The sequence below is a fragment of the Etheostoma cragini genome, chromosome 10, assembly GCF_013103735.1.
Source record: "Etheostoma cragini isolate CJK2018 chromosome 10, CSU_Ecrag_1.0, whole genome shotgun sequence".
Taxonomy (NCBI): domain Eukaryota; kingdom Metazoa; phylum Chordata; class Actinopteri; order Perciformes; family Percidae; genus Etheostoma; species Etheostoma cragini.
The window spans coordinates 11,032,412-11,045,375 of record NC_048416.1 but is presented as its reverse complement, the minus strand read 5'-3'; the positions used below and the strand labels follow the sequence as shown (position 1 = coordinate 11,045,375).

Sequence of the window (12,964 nt, the reverse complement as noted above, 5' to 3'; positions counted from 1 at the left end):
TTTGGAAAATGGCTGCAATGAAACAAAGAGTGAAAAATTTAAAGGGGTCTGAATACTTTCCGTACCCACTGTACAACTTACAAACGGACATCATCTGCCTCTGAACAGCAGTGATTTATTTCCTCTTTGCAGTCTCTGCACCTCCCTGACAACAGTATTTATTTCCTATTTGAAGAAGCCGGTCTGGTCCGGTCTCCTTTTAGTCAGCCATTTTGTGTGCCACAGTAGTCTACCAGAGCAGTTTAGAGAAGGGTCTAAAACAAGTAACGCGACTTAAGTCATTTTTACCACTTGTTTTATCTCGCAGTGATGTTATGTAATAGCCGGAGGTTTCTCTTTTCCTTTTTATTTCATGTCACCTCACCGAATTCCCTTCCACTACGTTGAACTGATTATGAAGGACTGAATCTCGATTCTTGACTTGCATTTAAATTACTAAATTTTTTTCTACATTTGGAAGACATCAATTTCGAGCCCTGACTTCTGGTACAGCACTGCACATTTGTATGCATGTCATTTACATACCATTCATAGGTAGAGGCCCGTCTCCACCCTGGTGAGAGAAGCTGTAGCGTCCTACATGACAAAAAAAACAGGAGAGGCCTCTGAACAGCATTTCAGGACATTAACTCCTTAACCTTAATGTATACATTTCCCCCCAACCCACTGAAGTTATGATGGAATGTTTTTTCCCCCTTATTATGGTCATGAGTGATTTTTATTCTTATGTATGTGTATGGTTGTCTTGCTACTGGATGCGTAAAATTTCCTTTGGGATGAAGTAAGCATCTATCTATCTATCTATCTATCTATCTATCTATCTATCTGAAGGACCGTGATAGCAAACATTTGGTGGAAATATGAAGAGATTTGCAGACAAAAATCCTCAAATCAGGGCTGTAGTAATCTAGTTGGTTTTAACAGAGTCCGGGGACTATACGTTTTTGTTCCAAGTTAACTTCCTCCTTCAAAACCAAACCACTGATGCAAGCTGGTTCAGAAAAGAGGTGTTAGTTTTTAGAACAGGCATCAAGACTGGTCGCCTGGTATACACCTAGGAGTGTTCTGATACAATACCAGTATCGGTACCGCCTCTGATACTGCCTAAAACGTTGGTATCGGAAGCACTGGAGGTTATGCACCAATCCAAAACCATGGTAATAAAGCCCTTAAGAAAATCTACGTTAAATCACCTTATTTATGTTCTTTTTCCATTATAACTGACTGTCAAACTGGATGAAAAAAGAAAGTTCTGCGGCATTCATTGTTTGTGTTTGTTCATGTTTCACAAAGAGTTCAACATGAGCCAGACTGACAACAAATCGCATCACGTCACATCATGTCATATAATATCCATACAGGGATAGTAGTATGCAGTTGTTAAAACATAAAATATGTAACACACTGGTATCGGATCAGTACTCGGTATTGGCCGATACGCAAGTTCACGTATCGGAATCAGTATTGGGAAGCAAAAAAATGGTATCGGACCATCTCTATATTCGCCTGACTGCATCATGTACCTCAATCATCAGGTATTGATCATTTTCATTTTGGCCGCAGACACAATTTCAGCGAACACTTTGTACTATAAATTCTTCAGAACGAGCTTCAAGAAGTTCAAGAAAGGGAACATTTCCATTTTATAATTTAAGTAATAATGGCCTAATGTATGTTACTCACATAAATTATGAACAGGTAAGAGAGTGGTCTTAAAGAGGATTCTTTCCTTTTTTTCTGTCTCAGTATTGACTGTCTCTCTTTTGGACTCAGTCTTGACTAGTCCTGGTCTTGGACTCGACAAAGGTGGACTTGACTGCAGCCCTGCTTCCAATGTATTTCAACTTAGTCTTACATTTACACAAAAGTTCATGTTACTGTCAGATCACATGCTAGAAAAATACTGGAATAAGTCCAAGATTGTGTGTTTGACTTTCAAATTATTTGCTTGTTTTATTATTGAAGAAGCTGTAAAAAAAAAAAAACAGAAGTTTGTAAATAGAAGGTCTATGCATCAGCGGGCCCAGATTAGCATCAGATGGCTGTGATGGAAAAGATTGACCATGACAAAAACTGAACTGAAATGTTTTATTAATAAGAGTTTGCCGAGATCAATGAGTCTCACCAGCAAAAAAGGCTGCAGATGATTGTCTTCATGAGTTACGGAGACTAAAACACAGAACTGTACTGCAACGGAAGACTCAACTGCAGCTGATCTGAGTGGTCTCATTAATGCGTTCATTCCCCTCCTTAAGATTGCGACATGCATGTAACTTTTCTGTACAGATACAAAAACAATACTTTTGTTACTTTTCTTTGAGAAATGTAAGCATCTTTTTCTAAAAAAATGCTTTTTGGCACTGGACAAAACAAGTCGTATTTCTCAAATGTGAAATGTTTAAACTAAAGCAGCCATCAATGTAGAAATTTGCCTAAATAGTCATTTTTGTTTTCAATGGAAAGGCCCCATTAGATCAAAGACTCTACCAAGACAGGCAATGCCGGCTTGTGATGCTTTTTTTATCCTCACTGCTGTGGGCACATTTTGTTGGTCCTTAAGTTAAGAGGTAATGAAAGAAGTTTTTAATCTCTGCTTATACTGCATACAAATAAAAATCACATTCTATGGAAATTAAGAAAGAAAAAATGATATACAGGAAGATAAATTGGTACTGTCCAATAGCAAAAGTAACATTGTATACCTAGTGCTGGATATCTAACCTCTACTTTTAGATTGGCAACAAAATTGTGCTTTTAGCGTCTTTTTGGTGTCATTACCAAAACTCTGGTATTATATTGGCAACCATATTTATAGAGTCTGAATGGGATTTTGTGTGTTGCTATTAGTGTTTTAGTTATGTGGTGTTGCAAGACAAAAAGCCTCGAAATCACAACAACATATGCAAAGGTATTAAGAAAGAAGAAGTGTTGCAACTATACACACCGTTTTTGGGACCCAATAAGCAGCGTGCACGTTCAAAGTCCTGCTGTCAACGCAGTTAGTTGTGAGCATTGTGAGAATAATGCCTAATTTCCACTTGCTGTCAAACACGAGCAACCCACGTCTGTGTTAATCTACGGCCAGCAGTGAGGGAAATTATCCTTTCCTTTTCTACTGTCAGTGTGGGAACCAACCTTTCAGGGAATCCTGCTCAGCCCTCATAATGTCAATCAGAGAGTTCTCCAGAGAGTGCATACTGAAACCATCAAAGGACCGTGTTCTCTCCTGCTGGAAGAGAGAAAGAAAACAATAAGCTTCCTCACTTCTTACATCACCATCTAAAGCCGTGCAAGATGCGAGAGCCCTGACATAGTTTGCCATGAAGCTAATAGCTAATAAAAACTGCAGAGAATGTTTCCGTAGAGACCTTCAGCGGAAAGCACTGTAAACAGAGAATGGAGCCTAGAGTATGTCACACCAAATCAACTGCATATCTGTGCAATCCCATCACATCTTTCCCCTGTATCTGATATAAGAAGATATGCTACTTAAGGATGCATCCTTCCACTTGGCCGATTTCAGATCAATACAAATTCTAATTGAATAGCCATAAGGTAAAAAGAATTATTAGCATTTGAAACAATTCCAAGAACAAAGAAATGTATGATGAGGAGTAATATATAACACAAGCGAGGCTGCGTCACTGTGTATGTAAATGGGCTAAGAGCATGCAAAGCTGCAGTGGAGCACAAGATTTCTCAAATCAGGACAAGAGGAAGGCCATGTGATCAGAGCAGATGATAACACTGCTCTTCTTTAACGTAATTATCTAGATAAGACCTAAGCACACACAGGAAGTTTCAATTTGTTTGTTTAGCTGGCTTTACTGTCGCACTGTTTTGCTCATTTGCTTATTTGTTGCATTTGATACATAAGAGTGTATTTAATAGGATTCATATAATTTGCCTCTTGGAGGACTCTATATTTAGTTTGATTAGGTATCACATCAAGTAATTACCTAAACACCCGCCTGAATAGTATCTGCCATATGCTCACCTGGAAAGGGTAGACACTGTCACTGCGGCTGTCCTCCACCCAGCCCTTGTGATTGAAACCAGAGCTATTTCTGGGGAACTTCTGAGAAGGAACCTGTAGGACAGTGGATGACTTTTATACAAGTCTACTGCCCAACGGCATTGTGGGCCATAACACCAATTCATTTATTATAAAGATCTATTAGTGTTTGAGATAAGTCATGACAATCTCATCTACCTGATTGTTGGGGAAGGATTTCTTCAGCGGAGAGATGGAGTTAAGCCCAGTCATCCCTCCACCTACCCCCCGCCTGTACTCTCGGACCCCCTGCGTGCCTCCCCAGCCACCATACCCCCCAGGGCTCCAGGAGGTGGATGTGGGAGTGGAGGTGCCCTGGTAGCTTCCCCAAGGTGAAGGGGGTTTGCTCTGGGCAGGAGCGAGGTGGGGCAGCTGGGTGAACGGTCCGGTGCGATGGGGATGCGGAGGGAAGGAGGGTTGGGGTGGATGAGGGCTAGCTGGGGAGCGCCGGTGCTGCTGTGGGACCCCCTGACCATGGGGGTGGTAGTGCTGAGGGTGAGGAGTGGGTGGTGGGTGGTGCTGGGAGACTGGTCCAATCTGCGGGGAGAAACTACCTCCCCCTCCAAAGCCAGGGCTGGCATGGTGGGAGAAGTTCTGGAACAGCAGGGGCGGTCCGTTGGCATTGGAGCCAGCCGGACCGAAGAACCCTCCGACGTCTTCCCCGACCACTGGAGACTGAGTGGATGGGACAGCAGGGGACCAGTTGTTAAAACTGGTCAGAGAGGATGAGGAGGAGGTGGATTGTGCACAGCTTGTACCCATTCCCAGGCTGTCCTGGTAGTCAAACCCGCTTAGCACAGGGGACTCCATCCTCAGCTTCTCCTTTCCCCCACTGCTCTCCAAAGAACCCTTCTCCAATGGGCTGTCTTCAGGAAGAGCTCCCTCGAGCTCTCCTAAGCCTCCCCCACCCTCCTGATGACCCGGGGACAGGGCCTGGGGCTGGGCCTGGAGCTGAGACTTCTCCTGCATGTCTTGGAGGTCCAAGGCCTTGGACTTGTCTGACTCCAGAATCTCATCTTGCATGTTACTGTGTTGGGCTACGGCGGGGAACAGCCAAGCACTGCCTCCATTGGTGGAGCAGGTGTTGTTTACGAAGGAAGGGGGGCTGGGAGGGTTGGAGGGGTGGTGAGGGTGCTGGGGTTGAAGGTGAGGAGGGATCCTTACAGGGAAACCAGATTTGTTACCACTGCTGTTCTTCACCAGAACTCCAAACCCGTAGTCCCCCATTTAGGACACCCAGTAAATCTTCAATTCACTTTTGGCCTTCACCGTCTTCTTTATCCTAATATTTTGGTTAAGGAGTGTCAGGGAAGGGGGGAGGAATGGGTAACAAAAAGCATAAGTCTGTTACACTTCAAGTAGATTTGGCCTCTACAATAAATAAAAAAACAAGCCTCGCCATACCTAATGAATGTGCTTGGGCTGCACCCTGTCTGTTCTTGTGATGCAATCAATGAGATTCAATAATTGACTCGCTTGGCCATGGGAGGCCTGGATGAAATATAACACTTTCATAGCAGGCAGGCAACCACGGAAAACACCCAGCCTAACCAGCGCAGGCAGCTAACAGCCTGAGCTGGTGAAGCTTGAGTCTCTAAAGGTCGTTGCTTAGCTAGCAGCAAGCTAACAGCTGCTCCGCCACCTTCCATGTGCCCTATTAATCATGCAGATCCCAGCAGTCAATTTTTAAAGTACGTTTATGCATTACAATGCATCCGTGAACGCAAGGACGTTGTGGTGACTTTTAGCATGGACACTTACCGAATAATCTTCCTTTTACAGCAATGACCTCTTCATACGCGACCATTTAAATGCAGGAAAATGTTGATGACGTCTCTTGTCTGTTCTGAATCTAGGGTAGTTCCCTTTACCAAGCCGCTAGGCTAGGATAATAGCCGACACCGCAGAGACGTAAATGTTAGCATATTTGCAAACCAGCTGGGAAGCAATGAACGAATTCAACGGTTACAACGACCCTCGAAATTTCAGTAACGTCCACGACTGCTTTATCAACAACAGGACGACGGAATTTTTCCAGGACACGAGTGGTTAAAAATGGTGTATGGCTCTTTAGACGAACTCGTCTGTTTCGTGTCCTGTTTGTTCAATGTCACACAGCCTACCAAACCTTGTCATAATTTTTACACCTCAAAACGTAACGTAACCTCAACGGCTGTTCTAATGTATCGACAAACATGTGAATTCACTGATATGTCGGGCATAGCTACCTTCAGTTCGGCGTCATGACCTTATCATTTAGATGTTGACATATTTTAGCGTTTTCCCTTTTTCTGCATTTCCTAGGCAGCCGGTGTAAATGGTCTCTTCTCTCTTCTAGATGACAGCTGGACCAGTCGGGAGACACTAACGTCTACAAGCCCCGCCCTGCCATCAGCCAACAGCCACTGTGTGTCAGGATTTCCCTTCAAAAGCACCGCCCACTTTGCATGAAACCTTGCATTTGATTGGATTTTTGTTGTGAGGTCACGCCCATAGTACTCATTTTCAATGAATGGCACATGCAATCTAGACGTTCTCCTCCCAAATAAGGATGGCCTGAAAATAATGGGAGGAGTTGATGTAATGTAATGAAAGTACATTAAATATACAGAGGACATTTCTAACTAAACCTTCAACCAAGAATAACAAAAAGCTATTTTCATGTGAGAGTATTGTAGGCCAATGGAATGCCAAGGGTTAAAATCTAAGGTTTAGAATTGGTATTTGCATTTATTCCAGATGAGTTAATTTGACTAAACAATTTTTTTTTTTCTTCACCTCCACCTAAACCTACAGCACTTGTCTGGGATAAGTGTGTTGTATAGACAGATAAATAGATCATTTCGTTTGATATGGTTGGATATGGTATAACCCAGTCCATTCCAAAGTACCACAATCTCATTAAAATAAGCCGCTGCTATTTTCAGCACATAATCAAGCTTGAGAGCTCGATTTATTTTACATTGGTCGGTGCTGTGCTCGGATCATACCATCATATTATGCTATGTCACTTAGTTTAATAAAGATGCCTTCTTTATTAAATCCGATGTCAACTTGCATGCTAGAACCTCACAGCTTTGCTGTAGCCAATTAATTGAAATGTTAATGATCCTTCACCAGGAGAGGAAAGAGTATCCTTTTCAATAGAAGTTCTCTTGCTAGACCTACAGGATACATTGCTCAAGTGGGAGTAAAATTACTTGTTTCAGAGCTACTCAAGCTAAAGAGAACATCACACAGCTAATTGTGGTCACTATAAAAGGGCATAATATAGGGGTCCTGTCTGAATACTTGAATACATTCCTGTGCAGTTCAGTAATGCTGTTATGACTGGGATAAGCACAATTTGAGTATTTTGTACAATCCCTCATCAAAATGAACATAAATGAATACAAACTTATGGGATTTACTATGTCCTAGAACAACTGAACTACCAAAAAGAGCTACTCAGTCTCAGCAGCTTTCCACGCCAGTCAGAGTATATTTACTGCATGCTTGTTGATTTAGTCTTGTTAACATAGTGTTCCTGTCCCCCAAGGCAGACCCACCCTTCATTTGTATCCTGTAGTAGTAGCAGCCACATCACCCCACCCCACTCCTGTGCAGCAGGGCCTGTTGGGGAGGTTTAACAACACACACAACAGTATCTTCCGCTTTTAGTTTCTTAAAAAACAAAACTGCTGGTCCAGGTGTTACTGGTTTGATATAGTCCCAGCCAGGCCACTACCTACTAACTCATTAAACAACTGGTAGCTATGGCACTCTGTTGAATTACTCCCAGTTAGTAGAGTGTGTGCTTGCGTAAGGTTGAGTGTCTGAAAGTGTGTTGGTCCACCATCTTATGCTGCTGCCTGCTGTAGGTCGTTCGAGGCTGACAGTAATTTGAGCACAGTGAGTTGTGTCAGCGTTTTCTTCCTTGAGAGCAACTTGCTCTGTATTCCCCAGTGAAACTGAGCCTTGCCAATTAGGTTCCACTCACTCTATGCAGCTAAACAGTTAGGCCTGCTTATAATAGTATTACGTATTATATATATAGCTTATAATATTATTGTAGTACCAACTTTAGGTAAATATAGGACATTCATCTTTCTGAGGCCCCACAGGGGACCGACGTGGGGTGCACCCTTTCACCCTGAATGCTTCTTTAATGATTCATCTATGGAACCTGGGCACCCAGTCGATTATTTATTAGTTACACTGGAGCACAGAGTAGAGGTTCACAAAGCACTCGAGGCCTACTGTCTCAGGTTTCTCTGCTCAGAGGCGCAGTCTCTCTCTACTGCTCAGCCTCCTCTCAGATGTGATCTCTACTGCCTCCTCATTAATAGAGCTCCGTTGCCATACCAACCATGCAAACTGGAAGATTTCTAATCCCATTGTTTGGCCAGGAGGTCATCCATCTCAGACTCGATGCATAGTTACAACAGGCCGAGTGTGACACAGCATAATTTCGCCCACATGTGTGAATGTATCTGCTCTCTGTGGCCTTACGCATCAGCTGCCTGACTATGGTGTGGCGCCAACAGTGTGCAGGTGAGGATGTCAGCGTACTGTTTAGTTTTGGCATATAGCTCCCACTGCCCTTGTCATCTTGGGGGGAAAAATAAATACACAGCCTATATTCAAATATTTCACTCACTCCCCACACTGCAAAAACGACTAGTGTTTGATAACAAAGCCAACGTATTGAGAAAATAAAATTCATTTGGAATGTAAAGATAGATACAAATGGCCTAAGATGCAGTCATCCTCCCTGCACTTTCTAAGTAAAGTCGTAGTTTGAGATATGTCTTCGGTATGTATCATGTTTATGATAGGGAGTCCGATTATGTGCTGCCCATAGAAATATAACAGATAGAAAGGACATTGTGCTGTTTGACGTGGTAATTTGACTAGTTCAAAACTAAATGGCGATTTTCGTTAGTTGCCATGGTGACAACACACGTCAGTGCTGCTGTAAAGTGTGCCGCAGCTCGCTGGGAGGAGAGAGTGTTCTCTGGAGCAGTGGGGAGTGAGTAGGAGGGACCCAGCAGCAGGGGGTCAGCGGGCCGTTAGTCTATGTCCACTACGTTCCATTTCCAGGGGTTGCTCTGGTGCCACCCGAACTCAGACAGATTTTTGGCCTAGATGTCCCGTTACCTTCCGCTTTCTTTGTGTTGGAACTTCAAACTCCAGTCAATTTATGTCAGCTGTTATGGTTAACTGCTCCTCAGATCTCTGCAGGGTTAATCCAGACAGCTAGCTAGACTGTCTGTCAAATTTTGGGAGTTTTCTCTTGCACGACTAAAACAACTTTTGGGCGTACAAAGTTCCACCAAAACAAGTTCCTTCCTGTGGCTATTTTGCGGAGGCACCGTGCCTCCGTCCGTCGCTTAGCGCCGCCCAAGACGATTGTGATTGGTTTAAAGAACAGCCAATAAACCAGAGTAGGTTTTTCTCCCAACCTGGAATGCTGTGTGGACTAGTCAGCCGCTCCTCTGCAGTGCTGTGGTCGTAGGTCTGGCAAAGCGAGACTAGTGGACCGTCAGGCCCAGCAACAGCGGTTCCACGGACCATGAGAGCCAGAACGCTGTTGGGCTCCTTTTCTGTAACCAATGTTGCATGAAAGCACGGTGTAACCAGCAAGCCTACCAGCCTGCCAGCCTACCAGCCTGCCAGCCCATAAGCGGCTAGTTAGTAAGATAGCTTGCTAACTCTATGGCTCCCGAATGGCACACCGGTCACAGGAAACCAGCCGAACAAAGTCATCTGGCCAATAGCGATGGGCTTTCCTTTGCTGTGACAACAATGTGCACATAAAACATTTATTTGTCAAATTTGACTCAATTAGCGGCTGACTCTCTATTACTGCTGCACTGCTTGTTTGTCGCAAAAGTCTCATCTCTGTGACTTTCTGCAAGTTGGTTTATGCAGATGATAGACCGGTGCATGGCAACGGTACACATAAAAATGGCTGCAGCTCTGACCATTATGCTGTGTTGATTTGAATAGGAATAGTCCTTCTATCCATTTGTTTTCTACGGGCGTACTATAAAGATTAGGGAGTCACAAGCAGAGATGGTAAAAGTACTCACTTCCCGTACTAAAGTAGAAGTAGGTTACAGATACTTCACATCACAAAACATCACATCACGTGTAGTCCCATCCAATTAGTTTGAGTTCAGTATTGATGACGCAAACAAAAGTAATGGTAACTCCAGTGAAATGATTTGAAACTTGTTAGTGAGGACTAGATCAGGACTGGATTTAGAGCTGATTCTGGTTTCCAACTTGGCCCCAGGTGTGTCTGATAACACACAATATAGAGACAACTTCTCTCTGTTGATGCTTCACTACAATCAGGCAACACAAACATGGGCATTGATCTGCTACGGCTGTGTGTGTGTGTGTGTGTGTGTGTGTGTGTGTGTGTGTGTGGTTCTGCAAAGAAATAAATAACATTGTAAAGGCTACTACTGCATAGGGATCATATGCTAGCAAATTATAACAATAAACCCACTATTAATTACATGTGTGTACAATGTTTACATGTGTAACTGTAGCAACCATTACATCATTATGAATCAACAGCCAGGTGTAACCTAGGTAACAGGTGAAGAACACAAGCAACAGAGTCACTAGCTAACTTAGCACACGAACACGCACACGCACGCACACACGCACGCGCACACGCACACGCACGCACACACACACACACACACACGCACACACACACACACACACACACACTCAACTAATTATCGCGTGCGCGCCCGCTAGCGGTGGGAAGCGCGTGTCCGCGCTATTCTCTAACATGCACTCACAATCACGCCTGAGCCGTGTACAAAACTAAAGTAACCAGCCCATTTTGTAAAATGTAAGGAGTAGAAAGCAACGATTTTCATGTTAAAATGTAAGGAGGAAAAGTAAAAAGTCACCACAAAAATAAATAGTAAAGTGTCTTAAAAAAATATCTGAAAGATCTACTGGAGTAAAATATTTTTGTAGGCCAACTAGTATTTGTAGGCCTACGTTACTTCCCATCTATGGTAACTGTAACCAATTACTTTTCAGAATTAATTATAATTTTCTTAATTTTTTTAATTATTAATTTTCAGAATTTGCCCAACATGAAGACTAATCCGCATAGTCCTCCTTCAACATAACACATGTCCGATCCGTTGTTCCTTATAAGATTGTTTGGAGACAAACTGTTCGTGTAGTTGCTGTAATCCAAGAGAGAAATAAAGTTAGGACATTTAAATTTAGATTCGCATTTCTAATCAAAATCTGACACATCAAATGCTTTATGACTAACTATTCATTTGAGGCTTCAACCAAGTAATTCAACTCAGCCCCATTAAAAAATCGAATACTGGGGTCGATAATAAGATAGATATCACCACCCAGTGGCCATTTGGTATCATTACACACTCCGACCACTTGTTCAGAGCTGTGACACTGGGGCGAAAAAAGTAGAAACATAGGCATGCATATAATAAAGGCTGTGTGATATGTTATGTGGCATGTAGCCTTTCTTCTTCCCTGCAACACTGCAGCCACATAAAATAAAATGAAGAAAAAAATGAGGGCTGGATTTGTGTGTCCAGTTCCCATACATGGCTAGCGCAAAAGCACTTCAAGACACTAAACTTGCCCCCTTGAATGACTTAAAGCTCCAAAACAACAGTTGGAAGTCTACCTTTCAAATCAGAGCACTGTCTAAATGTTTAGTGAGGCAATGTACACTGTTGGGACAAGTCATAAAAACTGACTCCCTGAACCACCTTAAGCATTGCATTCAATCCAGGGCCGCTGACGTAAATGTTTAGGCCCTTGCAATAGGGAGGATATTTCCAGTCCTTGAAACTTTAAACACAGCCCATATTTCACTGTCAAGAAACGACGCAGCAAGTCAAACGAGAACCGGGTGTCTTATAACGTGTGTGTATACCTGAGACGAGGAGGCCTTCTCTGCTAACCTGCTCGTTGAATGTTTTACCACTGAATGCTTCGTCCTCTTGTGTGAATTCTTCATTTGATGCTGTGGCACAAGGACGTGTTTGTCATTGTGCCACACTTTTATACTACTTCAACGCAAGAAAAAGAAAACATATATTGATAGACGCAACATGTAGAAAATACAGACAAAAATATTTTAATGATAACAAGATACATCTGACTTCATGAGTCGTAAGATATTTATAGGATCATATGCTCAATGTCTTACAGGTGGGTTACAAACTTCTAGACCATGTTCTGTCATTTCAACAGTGAAAGCAGAGTTCCTTGTGCTAAATGGAGAAAAACATAAAACATGTTGATGGGGCACTAACAATACCGGGAACATGGTTAGTTTAATTTTCCCCTGAACACATAAAGAAAAGCCATTCAAGCCACTACATTATTACAAAAAGCCATATCAGACCAAATGACAAGAGAGCTGAACAGATTGTCACTTTACACACATACAGTACATTCTCAATAGGATTAGCTTATGTCTCGTGCTGGGATGTCACAGGAATCCCAACTTCCACAACAGAATAAAAAAAGAAAAGCTTGACAAGCCTCACTGATGATTCAAACCCTCGGAGCTAATAAAATAATCTTTGTATGATTGGTAATGGGAGAAAAAACTGTGAGTACAACAGAAAAAGAAAAGGGAAAAAAAATCAAAAATGCATTAAATGAGCCTCAAAATCTGAGCAGGTTTTTCATTTTGCACCATCGCTCCCTAGCATGTGGTGTAGTGTTCTGCACTTCCACAGCTAAATGCATGCGACTGGCCTGAAATGGTCGAAAGCCTTTGTTTGTGACCTAAAGCAGGGAAAGAAGAAGAGTAGGAGAAGTTTAGATGGAGTGAATCCTCACATTAAAAAAAAAGTTGTCTCGCTCCATTTAGCTCCACTCCTCTCTCCCTCTCTGTGTTGC

General features: G+C 42.7%; 1 protein-coding gene across 6 annotated transcripts in view; it reads right to left on the bottom strand.

Annotated features, from left to right (window-relative positions):
- Positions 1 to 6,470, bottom strand: part of LOC117951510 (cytoplasmic polyadenylation element-binding protein 4-like) — a 12,725-nt gene extending 6,255 nt beyond the window's left edge. For 2 of the 6 annotated variants that reach the window (XM_034883252.1, XM_034883254.1), the window contains exons 1-5: positions 6,283 to 6,470; positions 4,214 to 5,336; positions 3,998 to 4,090; positions 3,136 to 3,229; positions 526 to 576 (exon numbers count right to left, since the gene is read on the bottom strand). In XM_034883252.1, the coding sequence (XP_034739143.1) occupies positions 526 to 576; positions 3,136 to 3,229; positions 3,998 to 4,090; positions 4,214 to 5,281 (1,306 nt within the window). In that variant the 5' untranslated portion in view covers positions 5,282 to 5,336; positions 6,283 to 6,470. Of the gene's footprint in view, positions 1 to 525; positions 577 to 3,135; positions 3,230 to 3,997; positions 4,091 to 4,213; positions 5,337 to 5,458; positions 5,717 to 5,815; positions 5,938 to 6,282 lie in introns of those variants that run through there. The other 4 variants (XM_034883253.1, XM_034883255.1, XM_034883250.1 and 1 more) reach the window with 3 other exon arrangements.
- Between the last annotated feature and the right edge of the window lie 6,494 nt (positions 6,471 to 12,964).